This window comes from Hemitrygon akajei, chromosome 21 (genome assembly GCF_048418815.1).
Source record: "Hemitrygon akajei chromosome 21, sHemAka1.3, whole genome shotgun sequence".
Taxonomy (NCBI): Eukaryota; Metazoa; Chordata; class Chondrichthyes; order Myliobatiformes; family Dasyatidae; genus Hemitrygon; species Hemitrygon akajei.
The window spans coordinates 68,054,903-68,075,566 of NC_133144.1; the positions used below are offsets into that span (position 1 = coordinate 68,054,903).

At 43.2% G+C, this 20,664-nt stretch overlaps 1 protein-coding gene across 2 annotated transcripts; it reads left to right on the forward strand.

Moving 5' to 3' along the window:
- Positions 1-279: 279 nt before the first annotated feature.
- Positions 280-20,192, forward strand: tmem72 (transmembrane protein 72). 2 transcript variants are annotated; one of them, XM_073025677.1, is made up of 5 exons: positions 280-644; positions 15,264-15,330; positions 15,436-15,499; positions 17,393-17,541; positions 18,639-20,192. In XM_073025677.1, exons 1-5 carry the CDS (start codon positions 579-581, stop codon positions 19,064-19,066), a joined length of 774 nt encoding a protein of 257 aa, XP_072881778.1. In that variant the 5' UTR covers positions 280-578; the 3' UTR covers positions 19,067-20,192. The 2 variants fall into 2 exon arrangements, with proteins under 2 accessions (XP_072881778.1, XP_072881777.1); XM_073025676.1 differs by having other exon boundaries at positions 292-644; positions 15,428-15,499.
- The last annotated feature ends 472 nt before the right edge of the window (positions 20,193-20,664 follow it).

Genomic DNA, 20,664 nt, shown 5'->3' on the forward strand with positions numbered 1-20,664 from the left:
ATACACTGAGTGGTCCCTGGATTAGATACGGGAGGTATCTAGTAAAGCGGTCACTGAGTGTACGTCAAAATCATAAACATGAAACAGAGAAATTGTTCGTGCATAAATCTATAATCCTTACCAGGGACTTTAATCTTTGAAACATGATCAACGACTGCCACAGGGTTTCACTCGCTGCCTGCCTGGCGTGTGCGTGGGCAGGAGATTTACTGCGGGGCACCATTAACCTAACTTTGCCATTGTTTCTGGATAATGATTAAACAAATTGTTTTCCTGTAAGAAAACAAACAGCAGCATACAATTGCTGTAACCCTGGGGCAGGTTGAAGCTGCACAGACCGGTTAGGATTGGCAAAGTCCACAGACTGATGAGTAAATCACTGAAGGACTGTTTCCAAAACACAGCGAGTGCTTGGAAAGGCAGAGGCAATCCTCTGTCTCAGTTTGGAGGGTTTGCACAGCGCCTGCCTTCACAGCTGAATGGGACGCTGATACATTTCTGCTGGACTCAGGGACAGGTATCCCCAGAGTAACATTCTCTGTTTAATTTTTGAGATCCTGGGGCATCGATTGAGATGGATGCTGCAGGAGGCTGGACCGTGTTGGAACGCACATGTAGGATCCTTGGGATCATTACGGCTGCAGGTAAGTGAAATAAAGCAATTGTCCATTAGCATTAGCCACAGTAGACCAACCTCATACAATTAAAACTCATAAATGCTTATAACTGTCCAACCATCAGGCTCCTGAGCCAGTGTGGATAACTTCACTCACCTCAACTCTGAACCGATTCCACAGCCTACAGACTCACTTTCAAGGACTTGACAACTCGTGTTCTCAGTATTATTCGTTTCTTTTCTTTGAATAATTTGCCTTCTTTTGCACATTGACAGTTTGTCAGTCTTTGTTTAAGTAAAATTTTACATAAATTCTCTTGTATTTCTTTATTTTCCTGTAAGTGCCACAGGAAAACGAATCTCGGGGTTGTATATGGTGACATATACGTACTTTGATAATACATTTACTTTGATTTTGACCAGCCAGCCAGCCCTCATTACCTGCGTGTCTCTGGCACATTTACACATTCATATTTCTGGCTTTTGGCGTCACGGGGAAGGTATTTATCGCCCATCCCCAGGTGGAGATGAACCTCTTTCAGGAACTGTTGCAGTTTTTCTGGAAAAGGTTCTCTGACCGTGCTGACGATTTGAGCATTCCAAGATTTTGATCCAGCAACCGTGAAGGAACAGAGATATTTTTCCAAGTTAGGATAGAAAGCAGGCTGGAGGGGTATGTGCAGGTGTGGCATTCTCAGGTGCTTTTCGATGGCTGTGAACACAGGTTTGGAGGTCCGGTTTGAGTAGTCTGGGCAAGTAACTGCAGTGCGTTTTGTAGATGGGGCAGCCACTATCCGCTGGTCAGGAAGGGAATGTTCAGAATGGAGAATAAGAAGTAATCTGCTTTCTCCCAGACAGCATCAAGCTTGCTGACTATTCATTGTGGTGGACTCATGCTGAGAAGTGAAGGCTACACCATCACTCACCTGACGGTAGTCTTGTTGGTGATGCAAATGTTTTGGGGGTTTAACTCATCACAAGAAAGCGTGAAGGGTGTAAGATTAGTATGAACAGGTGAGTGAAGGTCAGCAGGGGCCATTCATGAAATGTCCCACTTGCTACGTGGGACATGCAGATACACTCAGTGGCCACTTTATTAGATACACCTGTACACCTGCACATTTATACAAATATTAAACAGACAATTGTGTGGCTACAAATTCAAGCATAAAAGCATGCAGACATGGTCAAGAGGTTCAGACCAAACATTAGAATGGGGAAGAAATGTGATCTAAGTGACTTTGACCACGGGATGATTGTTGGTGCCAGATGGGGTGGTTTGAGTATCTCAGAAACTGCTGATCTCCTGGGATTTTCATGCACAACAGTCTCTAGAGTTTGCAGAAAATGGTGTGAGAAACAAAAAACATCCACTGAGTGGCAGATCGCTGGGGGAAAACACCTTGTTAATGTCAGAGGAGAATGGCCAGACTGTTTCAAGCTGACATGTTACAACAGTGGTGTGTGCAGAAAAGCATCTCTGAATGCTCAACACATCGATCCGTGAAGTGGTTGGGCTACAGTGGCAGTAGACCATGAACTTACTCTCAGTGGCCACTTTATTAGGTACATACTATACTCTACCTTGAAATTCATTTTTATGCAGGCATTTACAGGAAACTAAAGAAATACAATAGAATTTATGAAATGCTATAAATAACCAAGGCTGAACAATGTGCAAAAGAAGTCAACTTGTGTAAATAAGAAAATTAAGTTCATTATAAATAACTGTGTTCAAAGCTGAGACAGGTTGTAACATCACAGGAGAGATGAAATATATGGCAAGCAGGAGAAAATCAGCAAATGCTGGAAATCTGAAGGAACACACACAAAATGCTGGAGGAACTCAGCAGATCAGGCAGCATCCATGGAAAAGAGTAAACAGTCGAAGTTTCGGGTCGAGACTCTTCAGGTCTCTGTTGTGAGAAAAATCTGTGGGGCAGGGAAGTGGAGCTGTGGCCAAGATCAGGCCGGCCGTGACTCTACAGAACATCAGAGCAGATTCAAGGGGTTGAGTATCTAACATCTGCTCCTGCGTCTTAATCCATGTTCTAGTTTTGAGCAACCCAAGCATCCTCCCGCGAAGTACTGAGATATTCACTGAATAGGTTAAATTCTGGACTTTGAAAGTGAAGCCAGCAATAATTCATCACAGATGTGCGGGAGGATTCTATGATACAGAATCCCAGAAATCCAAAAATAGAATGCTGACAGCTTGATAGACTCTGGGATGTAAAGTCGTACACACACTCACAACTGGAACAGTGTGGTATGTAAAAAGGATAATTCATGAAATGATATTTTGACAAGCTCAAATGAACTCAAACACTAATATAAATATCCATTCTGTTGTTCCCTTGTCCTGATGACAGGTCATCAAACTGAAACATTAACTGTTTCTCCCTCCAGATGTTGTCTGGTTTACTGAGTACTTCCAGAATTCTCTGTTTTTATATCAGACTTCCAGCATCTGCAGCCCTTGCGTTTTGTAAGTTGAAATCCCTTTGCTCCTTCATAACGTCCAATTAAAAACTCTGATGGAAGAATGGACAGGAAACCTGTCATTTACATCAGGTCAGTCCTGATGAAGGGTCTCAGCATGAAACATCGACTGTTTATTTGTTTTTTAACTGCATTGTATTTGTGGTTTCTAAATGACAATAAACTGAATCTGAATCTGAATCTGAGATGCTGCCTGATCTGCTGAGTTCCTCCAGCATTTTGTGTGTGTTACTCTGGATTAATATTAACAGCATCTGCAGAATCTCTTGTGTGTATGAAGTTGTTAATGGATTCGATGACTTTTCAGCGTAGGCTGATTTTGAAATCACCTAACAAGAACCCTCAACTACAAAAACCTTTCACAAATTCACAATAAAGAATATGAAGTAGTAGATAACTCTTACATAAATAAATCTTTGATCATTTAAAGCATCCAGTCTAATCTCAGGATCCAAATAATGTCACTGAGATTGCATTCCAGGAATTAGGAGAACCATTACTTTTCATTCAATAAATGTTTGAATAAGATTTCTCAAGTACTACACAAATTAAACACTGCCTTTAACTCTTTAGTGGCCTAGCAGTTTAATGGGTAGTGCAAATCCATCGAAAATCCTAGAAATATTTCAGGTATTTGTTTGAGCAAAGTTTCCAAATTAATGTGGGAATAATTACTTTGTTATAAAGGTATCTGTAAAGATCTGTTTTATTTGTCACATGGACCATCAAAACATCAAAACTTACAGTGAAATGTTTCCTTTAATGACAATAATGTCAATAACCAATGCATCGGAGGATGTGCTGGGGGCAGCCCACAAGTGTCGCCATGCCTCTGGCACCAACATAATCTGCCCACAAGTTACTAACCCTGCTTCATACATCTATGAAATGTGGGAAGAAACTGGACACCAGGAGGAAAGTACTCAGTCACGGGGAGAACGTACAAACTCCTCAGTGTTGTGCTAACTGCTACATGCCATATGCCTGACATTTATTGTTAAGTCAATTAAAAGCCATTGTTGGCAGAGGGGCAAAAGTTTAAACAACGATCTGCCATATCTTTGGTAAAATTTAAATCTAGGCTGAATGAGGTAGCATTCCTCACTAAAACCCAAATCAGTCCATAAGACATACAAGCAGAATTAGGCCATCTGCCCATCGAGTCTGCTTCACCATTCAATCATGGCTGATCCTTTTTTTTGTCTCCTCCTCCTCAGCCCCAGTTCCCGGCCTTCTCCTCGTAACCTTTAATGCAATGTCCAAACAAGAACTTATCTATCTACCTCTGCCTTAAATACACCCAGCGACCTGGCCTCCACAGCTGCATGTGGCAACAAATTCCACAAATTCACCACCCTGGCTAAAGAAATTTCTTTGCATCTCTGTTTTAAATGGATGCCCCTCTATCCTGAGGCTGTGCCCTCTTGTCCTAGACTCCCCCACCATGGGAAACATCCTTTCTACATCTACTCTGTCTATGCCTTTCAACATTCGAAAGGTTTCAATAAGATTCCCCCTCATCCTTCTAAATTTCAGCGAGTACAGACCCAGAGCCATCAAATATTCCTTGTATGATAACCCTTTCCTTCCAGTCGAGGTCAGAGTTCACATGTTCTCATCTCCAGAGGTTAGAGGTCACATGTTCCCAGTCTCTGCTGCTTTGCTGTTAGTGAGAAATGATTGTTGACTAATGAAATCAACCACACATTATTCACACTGTGCCTGCCCCAGTTCTCACGAGGCATAACCTACAACCGGGAAAAAAACATAGAACTTAACTAATCAAATATTTCTCATGACTACAATCAGGCAGAGGTACAGGAACCTCAGGAGCAGTTATTACTCGGAACCGTCAGGCTCCTGAACCGGTGGGGATAACTTCACTCAGCTCAGTCCCCCCACACCACCAGGGTCAGGACTGTTACCAGCCCGAACCGGTGGGGATAACTTCATTCAGCTCAACGCTGAGCTGATTCCACAACTTACACAACCCTTCACTCCTGATGAAGGGTTTCGGCCCAAAACGTCATCACTACCTCCTCCCATAGATGCTGTCTGACCTCCTGAGTTCTGCCAGCATTTTGTGTTTTTATTTATTTCCAGCACCTGCAGATTCACTCGTGTTGTCCACAACCTACAGACTCACTTTCATGTTCTCAGTATTATTTATTTATTATTACCTGCATAATTTGTCTTTTGCACACTGGTTGTTTGTAAGTCCGTATTATTTTCAGTTTTTCATAAATTCTATTTATTATTTTTATTTTTGTCTGAATGCCCACAAGAAGATGAGTCTGAAGGTAGTACGTGGTGATATATTTGTATTTTGATGATAGATTTATTTTGAACTTTGAACTTCCAATACACAGTGGAAAATTTCTGTCAGGACCACAGTTAAAACAGCACACGAGGTATATTTAAGGCAGAAGTTGATAGTTACTTGATCGGTCAGGGCATCAAAGGATATGGCAAGAAGACAGGTGTATGGGTTGAGTGGGATCTGGGATCAGCCATGATGGAATGGTGGAGCAGTTCATTGTGTCAAATGTTGGGGCCACAAAAGTAACCTCCACAAAAAAGAGGAGGATATTTATTTGTAAAAGGAAATAATTAGAGGATCGATAACTAATTTTCAATTCAACCTGGTTAACCAATCCTCTGACTACAACCTGATGAAAATCATTCTGGAAAACCAAATACATCACATCCTCTGGTTCCCCCTATTACACCCTCAAGGATCAATCAAGCATGATTTCATTGAAAAATCCATGTTGCATCTGCTCAATCATCTTCTTATTTTCTTGCTTAATATATCCTCCAATATAAGTTCAACTGGAGGGTGATCTGATTGGATTTCTGCTGGTTCTACTGTTGGGCTGACTGGCCTCCCATGTCGTGGCAACCATAAAAAAAAATGAAGTCAATTGTTGTCCTGGAATTTGTTAAAAGCTTCCAAACAGATTGCAAGGAATAGAAAAATTGATGAGAGAAAATGTGAGTCTTGCAGATAGAGACAAAATAATTTATAGTGGAAAATCCAAGTTCAAGTTTAATCAATATTCACCTATACATGGATGTAGCCAAATGAAACAGTGTTCCTCTGAGGCCAAGGTGCAAAACATATTTCCAACAGCACACAGCACACTGAACATGACATAAATAGCACACATAGTTTAACCAAGCAATGATAGAGATTCATGAATAAAAACAGTAGCCCGTCAAAATTTGAGAAAGCCACAGGTCTACCAAGGATCAAAGATTAAAAATTACATGTATTAGGAATTTGCTGTGGTGTGTGCCACAAAAACAAAGTTCATCCATTATCAAAAAATAAAGAATTATAAAAGAGAATTTAAAATATGGATATGGAATAAAATGTGCATAAATACATGAATACCAGCATATATTTCCAATGTAAACAGCTTTGTAAAATGTGGTTTAAGGTGTTTACTGTGCAGTGACTGAGGTTATAGATAGGGTAAGAGGAACTGAAGGAACTTAGTATCATTGGAAAATGGAACTAAAGAAGTTTGGGAGACTGAAAGCCAAGAATCAATTATCAACATCCCAGAAGGTATATCGGTTATCATCTTTCTAATTTCAAAACACTTTAAAGTTATTCTTTCAGGTTTAATGACAGCAATTGTGAATTATTTAAGAAGGGAGAGAATGCCCAACATGTTAGCCTGATATTAGTCAAAGGGAATGTCCATGAGTCTAAAATGGAGTTTTTATGCATTAACCTAGAAAGTAGTTACAGGATTCAGCAGGACCGACAGAGAAAAATCAAGCTTGCCTATTCGGTGAGCAGATTAGCAAGTCTGTGGATGACACCAAGACGGATGGAGTTGTGGATATTGATGATGTATAGACTTGCACACAGATACAACATGTGTGTGCTGCTGTAGTGATGCACCATCAATAACTCACTCTGAGATGTAAGAAGCGAGATATCGGCTTTTATTGACTGGAAGAATGAACAACACTACATCCTGGAGAATGAGGCCGGGCATCAGGCCTCAATCGCCTTTATACAGGGGTCTGTGGGAGGAGCCACAGGAGCAGTCCAGACAGGTATATGTAGTTCACCACATGTAGTTTGGGAAGCCCTCAGCACAGACCTACTTGATTGATTGATTTATTAATTTGTTTGTTTGTTTATTGAGATGCAGCTCAGAATAAGACTTCCCAGCCCTTCAACCACTGCCAGCCAGCAACCCCTGATTTAATCACAGGACAATTTACAATGTCCTACTAATTGGTACACTTTTGGGCTGTGGGAGGAAACCGGAGCAGCCAGAAAAAAACCACGGATTGCATGGGAGGACGTAGAGACTCTTTACAGGTGACATCAGAATTGAATTCGGAACTCGGACACGCTGAGCCGTTGTACTAACTGCTGTAGTGCCCAAATGACATGTTTCACTGTACATGTGACAAATAAAGCTCATCTTTAACCTTATCTTTAATCAAGATTCCCATTTGAGCTAATCCCATTTGGCCCACATCCTTCTAAATCAGTTAATGGTAGGGGTTCATGACATTAAAAAGGTTGGGAACTCCTGGTTTAAGCCTTTCCTATCAACCACCAACGGTCCTGTAAATGGTTCTAATGCAACTGCCTCAACTACTTCCTCTGGCAAACTCTTTCCATATATGAACAAATTGTCCCTCGGGTTCTGACTGCATCTCCCCACTCACCTTAAACCTCTGCTTTCTAGTCCTTGATTTCACAAGCCTGGGAGAACAAGACTAGGTCCAGTTTGATTTAAGACCACATACAAGGACTGCTGCACTCCTGTGTGTGATATCGGGTAATCTGCTCACAGGACTGGGTAGTGGGTTCTGCTGGTTTGATCAGGATGTCTGTGATGGGCCTGACCTTTGATCTTGGATATCAACAGGACAAATACAGGCAGGAAAACACTGTGAGAATCAGTGAGACTCTGAGGAAAGGTCATCGACCTGTAACCTTAACTCCATAACATTATAAGTTTGAAAGAGTGCAGAGAATATGCACAAAAGTGTTGGTGGAGTTGGTGGACCTGACATACAGAGTAATGCTGGATAGATGAGGACTTTACTCCCTAGAGGGCTGATATGATAGAGGCTTATAAAAATTTGAGGGGTATAGATAAGGTAAATGTTAACTCAGGTTGAGTGAGATTGGGACTAGAGGTCATGGGTGAAAAGTGAAAGGTGAAATATTTAAGGGAGGCCTGAGAAGGAACTTTTTCACCCAGAGTGTTGAGTGAGCTGCCATTAGAAGTGATTGTAACATTTAGAAGTTTGGGTAAGTACATAAAGGGGAGGTTTATGAAGGGTTGTGGTCCAGGTGAGGTTTGATGGAACTAGGCAGAAAAGCAGGCACGGTTTAGAATGGGCTGAAGGCCCTGCTTCTGCACTTCAGTGCTCTATGAGTCTATTCATCCCTCTCCATGAATCCTGCCTTTCTCTGTAGCTACCACATATTTTGAAATTTACTTATTTCTTTCATCTTGTTTTTCCAGAGTGAGGGAGTTTAAGTTAAATCCATTGACTCACACTGGCAGGTCTGGGGAGGCCTGGGTTTCACTGATGGATATCTGTTAGATTTACAATAAACATATTCTTTATTTTGGAAACTAGAGTGAAGCAGGGAAGGTGAGTGGGTTTGATTGACTCAACATCGGCACAGTGAGCAGAGAGATTTATGCTTCAAGCTCTTGGCTGGTGGTTAAGCTCAGCCTAGGTGGAGATCCACTCGGTACTCTGCAGCTCTGCCAGCCACAGAGAGTGGGGCAGGAGGCAGAGAATGAACACCTTAACCCTAGACACTCCTGGACACGTTTGCCGAGCAAGCCAAGGCTGAGGATTAAGTATCTGTCTGTTTGATAGCGTGCAGAGCAAGCCAGGCCTCATTTCACTGTCAGTGGAACAGAGCCCTGAGAATAAGCTACTGTCATATCCTGTACTTAATCCTAATCATCCTCTGTTTAAAGTGTTACAGCAGGGCTCATGTTTGCCTCAAGCTTTACCCCGCTGAGATCATCTGATTCTTTGGATTATTTCATAACCAGCAATACCACTTTGGCAGGAAACTGTGTCCAAGGGGTTTCTCTTCAAAACAGAAGGACAGAAGATTCCACTGCTGTATCTACTCAGTGGCCTCTTCATTCTGTACCTAATAAAATGGCCACTGAGTGTACGTTAGTGGTCTCTGTTGCTATAGAACATCGGCTTCAAGCTTCGATGTGTTGCTCATTCAGAGAAGCTCTTCTGCACACCACTTGTAACGTGTGGCTGTTTGAGTTGTCAGCTTGAACCAGACTGGCCATTATCCTCTGACATCTCTCGTTAACAAGGCATTTTCACCCATGGGACTGCCCCTCACTGAATGGTTCTTGATTTTTGACACCGTTCTCTGTCAACTCTACAGACTGTTGTGTGCGAAAATCCCAGGAGATCAGTGGTTATGTATTCATGAACTATTTTGTGTTGGTGATGAGGGAAAGATTACTTTCCTTGAAGGAACATTGATGGCAAGAAGTTAACGTTCCCAGAGGACATTATAGAACCACTTGTGCCATCGCTGGTGCAGGTACAACAGGGTGGGAAGACTAAAGGGTCCATGGAGGGCCCGGCATGGAAGAAAGTGTAGTCACAACAGCTGTGAGAGTCCAGGATTGTAACTCTCCCCAACAAATTATTATCTTTTCTTTCCCCAAAATAACAAATAACCTTCAAGAATGACTCCGTCCTGACAATCTGAGGAAGAGCTAGACATAAAACACTGTATGACTTGCGACCTACACAAGCAGCGGAAAATTTATGGAGTTCTTACAAATGGATTCAATCAGTATCCGCACGCTGCAATGGGCTGCCTGCACTCGAGCTGCCTTTGCTCTCTGGTCACACATCAGGATCACGGAATGTGTGGCATAAATCCGCATTCCTCACTTGGAGTATTCACCCCGTCAGTCCAAATGGAAAATTAAAAGAAAATATTGGAGTATTTGCCCAAGAGTTCTTTTATATCAAATTACGTTTTCTTCATAAAAATCTTCACTCATCTCATCTGAACTGATTCCCCAACATATCAAGTCACTTTCAAAGACTCTATAACTCACGTTCTTGATGTTATTTATCTACTATTTATTTATTATTGTAAGTATTTGTTTATTTCTATTGCTTTGCATATTGGATGCTTGTCAGTCCCTTTTGTTTTTCACTGTTTTTTATTTCTTTATTCTACTGTGGATGTCCACATGAAAATTAATCTTGGTATCTGGTGTATACATACTTTGGTTATAAATACTTCGAACTTTGAATTGAAAATACATAAATACAGAATCTTCAAGTCAGCATTGCCACAAGTAATAATACAGTAGCATCGTGGTTAGCATAACACAATGACAGTGCTAGGATCATGGTTCAATTCCTGCCACTGTCTGTAAGGAGATTGTACGTTCTCCCCATGGGTTTCCTCCGGGTGCTCCTGTTTTCTCCCACTGTCCGAAGGCGTATGTAGGAATTAGTGGGTTAATTGGTCACGTGAGTGTAACTAGTTGGTGTGGGCTCATTAGGCTGGAAGGGCCTGTTACTGAGCTGTATCTCTGATTATAAAAGTCGTGTTATACCATTGCTTATCATTGACACATCAGTTGTCATTTATTGACAAAAGTGAAGGAAGTAGTTCATGGGGCTTTGACACAAACTATAACTAATTTATCATTTGCTGCTAGGTCTTCATATAATATAAAGCATGACAGCACAGGAACAGGCCCTGTGCAGGTCTGTGTGCACTTTATGTAGTCCTGTGCAGGTCTGTAGTCTAGTGCAGTTTTTATAGACAATAGACAATAGACAGTAGGTGCAGGAGTAGGCCATTTGGCCCTTCTAGCCAGCACAGCCATTCACTGTGATCATGGCTGATCATACACAATCAGTACCCCATTCCTGCCCTCTCCCCATATCCCTTGACCCTGCTATCTATAAGAGTTCTATCTAACTCTCTCTTGAATGCATCCAGAGACTTGGCCTCCACTGCCTTCTGGGGCAGAGCATTCCACATATCCACCACTCTCCGGGTGAAAAAGTTTTTCCGCATCTCTGTTCTAAATGGCCTACCCCTTATTCTTAAACTGTGGCCTCTAGTTCTGGACTCACCCATCAGCGGGAACATGCTTCCTGCCTCCAGTGTGTCCAATCCCTTAATAATCTTATATGTTTCAATCAGATCCCCTCTCATCCTTCTAAATTCCAGTGTATACAAGCCCAGTCGCTCCAATCTTTCAACATATGACAGTCCCGCCATTCCGGGAATTAATCTTGTGAACCTATGCTGTACTCCCTCAATAGCAAGAATGTCCTTCCTCAAATTTGGAGACCAAAACTGCACACAATACTCCAGGTGGGGTCTCACCAGGGCCCTGTACAGCTGCAGAAGGACCTCTTTACTCCTATACTCAATTCCTCTTGTTATAAAAGCCAGCATGCCATTAGCTTTCTTCACTGCCTGCTGTACCTGCATGCTTGCTTTCATTGACTGATGTACAAGAACACCTAGATCTCGTTGTACTTCCCCTTTTCCTAACTTGACTCCATTTAGATAGTAATCTGCCTTCCTGTTCTTGCCACCAAAGTGGATAACCTCACATTTATCCACATTAAACTGCATCTGCCATACATTTGCCCATTCACCCAACCTGTCCAAGTTTATGTTGCTTTACGTAGTCTAGTGTAGCCTTGTGCTGTCTCACATAGTCTAGTATAGTTTTGTGTTGTTTCATGTAGCACCGTGGTCCTGGAGAAATGTTATTTCGTTTTTACTGTGTACTGTACCAGCAGTTTATCTTTGAAATGACAATAAACTTGACTTGACGGGCCCTTCAGCCCACAATATCTGTGCTAGCAATGGTGTCAATTTAAACTAATCCCACCCACCTGCCCCTCCAGTTACTGCCAGTTCATGTGTCTGTCTCAAAGCCTCTCAGATGCTGTGATCGTTTCTGCTTCAGCCGTTAGATTAGGGTTAAATCGAGGCTTGTCGGCTGTTGCCGGGTGGGATTACCTGAAGAGCTGGAAAGGGAAAGGCCTATTCCACATTAAACCTCTAAATAAAAAAATACATTTCCCCATTTCACTTTACCTATGTCCCACAGTTTTCCACACTTCTGTCTTAGAAAATGTTTCTAACCTTCTACCCTTTTATTGCTACACATAAACCTCCATCTGGCCTCCCGTCAGCCTTCAAAGCTCCAGAAAAAATCATCAAAGTGTGTCCAATTTCTTCTTACTGTTCGTACTCTCTAATCCAGGCAACGTTCTCCAATTCCACATCCTTTCTGTCATGGAGTAGACAGAACTACACTCTCTAATCCAGGCGACGTTCTCCAATTCCACATCCTTTCTGTGATGGAGTAGACAGAACTACACTCTCTAATCCAGGCGACGTTCTCCAATTCCACATCCTTTCTGTGATGGAGTAGACAGAACTACACTCTCTAATCCAGGCAACGTTCTCCAATTCCACATCCTTTCTGTCATGGAGTAGACAGAACTACAAACCACAGACGCAACATAACTTGCCAACTTTTATATTCAACCAACAAAGGCAAGTGTGCCACATGATCTTTACCACTTGTCTACTGGTCTTATCTCTTTACAACAGGGTCACATTCATTTATTTATTTGTCACATGTACGTCAACACACACTGTGGAATGATTCACCTGCATTTACAACCAACACAACATAAGGATGTGCTGGGGGCAGCCCTCAAGTGTTGCCTCACATCGTTCAGTACAACACAACGTCAACAACGAAACAACAAGACAAGCCCCTCTCCCACACACACACACACACACACACACACACACACACACACACACACACACACACACACACACACACACACACACACATCCCCACCCCCCCCAGGACAACACAGCTTCCAGGCCACCAACTTCCATTCCTTGGCCATGGACTCTCGAACTTGCAGACATCAGGCCTCTGGTAACTTTCTCCAGGAAACCCTTCTGTATATCAATACTCCTTAAGGGTTCTGCTATTTACATATACTTTCCTTTGACCACCCAATGTGCGGCAACTCACACTTTCCTTGATTAAACTCCATCTGCCATGTCTCCACCCACATTTCCAACTGATCCACATCCTGCAGAATCTCTTGTCAACCTTGTTCACAACTCCATCAGCGTCTGTGTCATCTGTAAACATGCTAATCAGCTCATCTTCATTTTTGTCCAAATCATTTATATAACAAACAACAGAGGTTCCAACACTAATCCCTGTAGAACGCCACTGGCCACGGACCTGCAGTCAGAGTAATACCCCTCCAGCACTACCCTCTGTCTTCGATGGCCAAGCCAACTTTGAACTCAGACCACCAAGTTTCCATAGATCCCATGTGCCTGGATCAGCCTGCTGTGAGCGATCTTGTCTAATGCTTCATTAAAGTCCATGTAGACAACAACCACAGTCTACCCTCTTCAATCATCTACATCACTTATAAAATCTGAGGAAATTTGCAAGATATGACCTCCCCACACAAAGCAACAAGACATGATAAACGGGAGAAGGATTAGTTTCAACCAGAGATTACTTGCCTCTTCAAAGCCCTGGAATGAGCCTCACTAGAGGGGATAAGATGGAGAAAAATCTATAGCAGAATATGTTGCCATGTGAACATGGTAGGAGGGGGCTTTTGAAGTTTTATGTTAGAAAGCACACAGCTGTTGAAAAGTCTGGTGATGGAGAGAGATTTCATCTGTATAAGGCAGATAGATTTGGCTTCGTCTCAAACTGTCACTTCTGTGCCCAGCAGGAGGATGGTGGGAAATACGGTCACACGCCGCCACCTAGCGTTGGAGCAGCGTCATTGACATCAGGTGCCATGATCACGCACCGTGTTATCGGACCTCTACGGATTAAAAACATACTTTATTTGTTCTGTTTAAGTTATTATTTATTCCTTTGTTGGAATTGCATTTACAACTCACCCATCATTTCCTTTGCAGAGAAGATTTACAAGGGTTTGGCAGCGGGAGAGGTCAGCCAGACTCGATATTTATTCCTTGGAACGCTGGAGAATGAGGACCGACCTTAAAGAAATGCTTAGAAGGCGTAGAAAAGCATAGAAAATGCATAGAGATAGCAATAATCTTTTCCCCAGGGAAGGGGAGTTCAAAACTAGGGGCCACAGATTTCAGGTGAGAGGGGAAGACTTAAAAGGTACCAGAGGGGCAACTTGTTCACCCCGAGGGTGGTGACTATATGGAACGAGCTGCCAGAGGAAGTGATTGAAGTGGGATCAATAGTATTATTTCAGAACCACTTGGATAGGTACATGACGAGGGGGGGTTAGTGGGATCCTGCCCGAATGCAGGAAATCGGGACATTTGAGTTGGGCACTGTGGACAGCAGGGAATGGTTGGGTTGAAGTGCTATATCTGTGCTATATTGCTCTGTGACTTTGTGACTCTAGTTTCTCTGTAGTGTTAGTGTTGGAAGTCTGAACCACTGCTGTCCTTGTTGGGGTAATGGTGCCACCATGAACGGATAACCAGAATAATCTCCATCACGTTATGTGGTTTCTGGCCTCTTGTTTGTGATATGAGAATACAAACAGCCTCCAGTTCCAATAAATGCCAACATTGGGTCAAGGTGCAACCCAGAGGGACCCCAATCCTGACCCTGAGAGTCAAGGACCTCCCTTTGGAAGCTGAATCTTTGCTCGAAGGTCAGTTCCATCGATCTAGATGAAGCCTCATGAGTTTAGTTGATTAGAGGAAGAAAGTACAAAGTAAACTTATTATCAAGTTACTACCATATACTACCCTGAGATCCATTTTCTTGTGGGTCTTCGCACTAGAACAAAGAAGTACAATAGAATCAATGAAAGACGACACACAAAAAAGACTGACAAACAACTAATGTGCAAAAGAAGTCAAACTGTGCAAATAAAAAATAAATAATATTGAGAACATGACTTGTAGAGTCCTTGAAAGTGTATCTGGAGGTTGTGGAATCAGCTGTGTTGAAGTGAGTGAAGTTATCCGCACTGGTTCAGGAGCCTGATGGTTGAAGGGTAATAACTGTTCCTAAATGATAATTAATGACGTGTCTTCTGTCCACTTAACACCCAGTGCTCCTCGGCGTTGGAGTTGTTACTGCAGTTGAAGGGCAGTTCACTAAACTGGCCGTTTACTTGCTGTAAGTATATTAATGAACCTCCATCAGTTCAAGGTTTTCTTGTTTGTGTCAGTAATATGTGAGAGATTAAAAGGTTAACACTGCTTTTTCTGTTAAGATTTGCAGCAGCAGTGCTTGCGATTTTGGAGAGCCCGTATTTTATTGACATTATTCTTGCCCACCGCTGCCCGTAAGTAGAAGTTCACTTACTTAAGAGACGTTGTTGGTCCCAATGCTTCATGTGGCCCTCAACAACAGGAACTAACCTTGGCACAGATCATAATTTCCCAGCGAGGGTTATAAACATGATGAAGCTGCTGCAGCTGGACCCGATCTCTTCTCTGCTGCTGATTAACCAGTCGCTCGTTACATGAAACTATCCCAGCAACTTGAACTCCCCAGACTTGAGTTCAGAGTAGTCTGCATCGTGCCTCTTCTGTAAATTGGGAATGACAGAAAAAGTAAAGATTGTCAAAAATTATATTCAGATTATATGTCTTCAGAGTTCTGGGTAAAGCCTGTTTACATTTGCAGCTATTAGTCTGGCAAACAGGATGGAGGGAAGATATCCTCTCGATCTTAGAGGGAATAGAGGGAAGAAATCCCCTCAGTCTTTGTTTAATCTGAAAATTTCCCGTGCTTATCAGTTTATTTTCTCTTGTCCCAGCTTCTCAAATGCACACAGATGGACAAGTGCCCTCTCATCTTTCTAAGTTTAGTCTTTTCCAAAATTGACAACTGAACCTTAAGCTCAGCATGTCCTCGATGAGAAATGTCACCCAATCTTTCTGTGGATTCACTGGGCTCTTGGGCAATTTTACTACCTCCAGTACTGTGCAGAAGTCTTAGGCATATATATATAGCTAGGGTGTCTAAGACTTTTGCACGGTACCGTATATTATGACTTTCCAAATACCAAATAAAACTTAATACTACTGAGCTGAGTGCTCAGAACACCCTCACTATGTATACGTGCCTAAGGCTTTTGGACAGTACTGCTCTGTACAATAGCGATTGCCAGCTTCCCACATGCTAAAAATTTACTGTGAAAAGACATGCCAGTAGTTTGTAAACACACAGCAAGTGCTGAGGAAGGTTATAGCTCTGATGTTTGTGGTACTAATGTTCCTGCATATTACACATATTGGAGTGAAAATTGTTCATGGTAAAACGTATGTTAAAATCCAGCAGCAAGAAAAAGCTGTTCTGATTTCTTATCTGTTCTCCCCCATCACCAATAGATTTAAAATGCTGCATTTACCCTTGTAACGAAAACAGTTTTACAAATTGTTCTTTACTAATTCAGCAGCAAGAGAAACAAAGGAGGCAGGGTACTGTATTCATGTGAAAGTCACAGAGTCGTACAGTACTACAGTGCAGAAGCAGGCCCTAGACTGCGCTGAACTGCTATTGAGTCAAGTTCCATCGACCTGCACCTGGACTGTATCTCTTCATACCCCTCCCATCCAAGTACCTATCCTGGTGTTCCCTTCTCTCAAGTCCACCACTTCACTGGCAGCTCATTCCACACTCGCACCTCCCTCCCAGTGAAGAGGATCCGAAAAGCCCACATGTCCTTTAACAGCAGCTGGCAACACACATTTGTTGGTAACAAGGTGACACACATGTGGAAGAATCAGGCTCTGTCCAACTCTGCGTTCTTCCCTTGTGCCATGAACATCATCATCCTGAGTTCAGGATGCCATCGTTTGAACTCCATGTCCCAGTTAAGCACTTTGCATGCTCACTCTACCAGCAGGTGTGGTCCAGACTCCACACAGAGGGAAGCACAGATGACTGACAGCATTTCCAACATTCTCTCCCCCTCTCTCAATGTCCTTGTCTTTATCTCCAGCCCAGGAGAACAGTCCTTCTTGCAGAAAGAAATTGCCCCTTTTTATACCCTTTAAGATCCATCCAAAAGTCTTATATTAACTTTTGCCCAGGTACCTTTCCAAACAAACGGCTGTGGGTCGACTCCCTTGTACTTTCCCACATCCCAGACTGATATTGTTCTGTCTTACACATTTTAGCATACGCCAAGGAGGAATCGAATTTAATTCTTTCCTTACAACCCTTTTAGCTATGTATTTCAGACAGCAGACAGCAAGGTTTGGAACGTGTGGAAGAAAGCTGTCCGCCCCAACGGCTTTCAGAAGTTCCTCACATTCATCTTCCTGTCTGTGGCTTGCTTCCTACACCCGGTTCTGATCTGGCATGCCACTATTCCAGGTGAGTGTATTCCTCAATGAGTTATCGGCTTGTGAGTAGTTTCGCTGATCTCTTTGACCCCACCGTATTCAGTCTGGGCAGGAGGGCACGATATTATTGTACGGCGTGATAGCGAGGTTTGTGATGGGTCATGTCTCTGAGACCAGTGAAGGCGTAGAGTAACGTGACTGGTGGAAGTGTACATAATCCACAACCACTGACTTTGGGTTGGCATTAAATTTTAAGAGGCTGCTCTGACATGATGACATAATTACAGAACGGGGTTTTACCATAACTTTATGTTCAGCTTTTTGAAGACCAATAAATGAGTTGTACATTTCTTTTCTTATACATAAAATGCCTTGTCATTTCATTTGTGAAAACCTACAAAGGGACCAACCAGTCACTTACTGGAATTCGACACTAATTCCATTTCTCCGCACCTTCCCACCAACTCCCTGCAGAATCAACCACTCACACACAGGGTGCAGATTACACTGGCCTTCGCAGTGCTGGAGGAAACCAGAGCGCCCAGAGAAAACCCACGTGGGCCCTGGGAGAATGCACAGACTGCAGGGGCAACACTCTGACCTCCGAGCTGCTCTCCTCACGGGTTGCTGCCTGGTTTGGAGAGCGTGCTTTATGAGGATAGGTGGAGTGAGCGAGGGCTTTCCTCTTTGGAGGGTGAGAGGTGACCTGATAGAGGTGTACAAGATGATAAAAGGCAGAGATCGAGTGGATAACCAGGGACATTTTTCCCAGGGCGGAAATGGAATTTTAAGGTGATTTTAAGTAAGTATAGTGGGGAAGTCAGAGGTAATTTATTTTACACAGAGTGGTGAATATGTGGAACAGCTTCCCAGAGATGGTGGTAGATGCAAATACATTTGGGATATTTAAGAGACTTTCAGATAGGCACATGGACGATAGAAAAATGAAGGGTTATGTGGGAGGGAAGAGTTAGATTGATGTTGGAGTGGGTTAAAAGACTGGCACAACGCTGTGGGCCAAGGGGCCTGTGCTGTACTGTGCTAGGTTCTATGTAACACAGAATGGAGAGTTTTGTGCTGATTAGTGTGAGGAACGTCAGGAATCTGACAATTCCCATCTTTCTCCAGGTACAATGTTGATAGTGAGTGGCCTCGCCTACTTTGTGCTCAACCTGAGGAAAAGGTTTCAAGTGAAAATCAAAGAGGGACCGGGCAACAGGAGGTGTCCCCAAGAGTATGCCACTGCCATGGTCATCTCGGAGGCTGGGGAGATGGAGCAGATGTACAGCTTTCACCACCACTCTGGCAAGAGAAGCCTAGCCTTGATAAGCCACTTGCGAAGTATCTTCAGACTTGGTTCTGAGAGACCTCCAGCCAGTGAACCCACCCAGAACTTTCCGGACAGAACAGCCACCTCCCCAGCCGGGAGCTTCACGAGTAAAGGGCCGGTGTTTGAGGAGCATGTTGTGGGAATGATCCTGTCTGAGCCCGGGGAAGCTGAGGAGTCAGAGCCAGAGGAGACCACATCTGACAAAGCTCAGATAATACCCAAGTGAGAGTGTACGCAGGTCAAACCCCCTCGGGCTGCATAGTCACAGCAGGCCTCGGACTGTTTCTGAGTCCTGGAGAACTTTCTGGAATTCTGGTGCTGCATCCACTGATGTACTTATTGAGTCGCAGTTACCGTTATCATGTGCACAGTAACCTCCCTGTAATTAGCAGCAATTTGACCGGGCTGGGATGTATTTTATAATGTGTATAGAAGAATGAATATTGGTCACAAAACCATGAAACATGAATGCTACTGGATGTTACACCAAGTGGGGCTTAGATCTGTGTCCCATTTGATAGACAAGGCAGCAATCAAAACAAACTACCTCTGAGACAAGTGGAGACTAGCGTCTGCTGACACTAGAAGATATTGTCGTTGTGTTGTGACGTTCCACGCTGATGTTCACGAGATGATGGACAAGTACCGAGTAGACCTTTCAAGATCCAGATTCATTTATCACATGTACATCGAAACATTCAGTGAAATGCACCATTTACGTCAACGACTGACACAGCCGAAGGATGTGCTGAGGACAGCCCATAAGTGTTGCCACACATTCCAGCGCCAACACGCCTGCCCACTACGCTTGGCAGAACAACACAGAACACAACAACAATGGCAAAGCAAGCCCATTCCTCCCTCCCTCGCTCCCACCCACACACTCAGGCCTTTATCCCCAGGACAGACCATTATCTTATAGGCCTCACGAGTGAATCTGCAGGTGCTGGAAATAAACAAAAACACAAAATGCTGGCAGAACTCAGCAGGCCAGACAACATTTATGGGAGGAGGTAGTGACGACATTTTGGGCCGAAACCCTTCATCAGGAGGGTTTCGGCCTGAAACGTCGTCACTACCTCCTCCAATGTATGTGCACTGGGGTTAGAGGACTGAGTATGTGCACTGGTGGGAGGGAGGGAGGGAGCAACGGGGCTTGTTTTGTTGTTGTTTTTTGTTGCTTGTTGTTCTGCCAAGCATCGTGGGCACGCTGTGTTGGCACCACAATGCAGAGTGACTCTTGCGGTCTGCGCCCAGCACACTCTCGTGCGTTGGTTGTTAACGCAAGTGACACATTTCATTGTATGTTTTGATGTACACATGATAAATAAATCTGAATTTTGAATCCTGAATCTTAGACCATAAGAATGAGGCCATTTGGCCCATCGAGTCTGCTCGGCCAGCTCATCATGGCCGCTTGATTTCCCACTCGGCCCCAATCTCCCACATTTCCCCATATCCCTTCATGCCCTGACTGAGCAAGAATCTATCAAGCTGTACCTTGGTCCTTTGTGTTTCTTCTCACTTACCACTTGCCCTGGAAAGCAGGCACTTCCCGCCTGATTATTCTTGTTCTGCCAGTGGTGGTGGAGGGCTGGTGTGTAGTTAAACATTTCCCGGGTCTCAGTAACTTGATCAGAGCTCATCCACACGGAACATAAACTGGATAAGATCTTTGTCCATGGGATATTTTATTAAAAACACACATAGCTTTTTTTTGTTTAATTCAGAATCTGATGAAAGATTCCCTGGACGGTACACTTTACCAAAATGAGTATGCTATTTAAATACGCTTTCTCAGAAACTTTACTTCACCTACTGGTA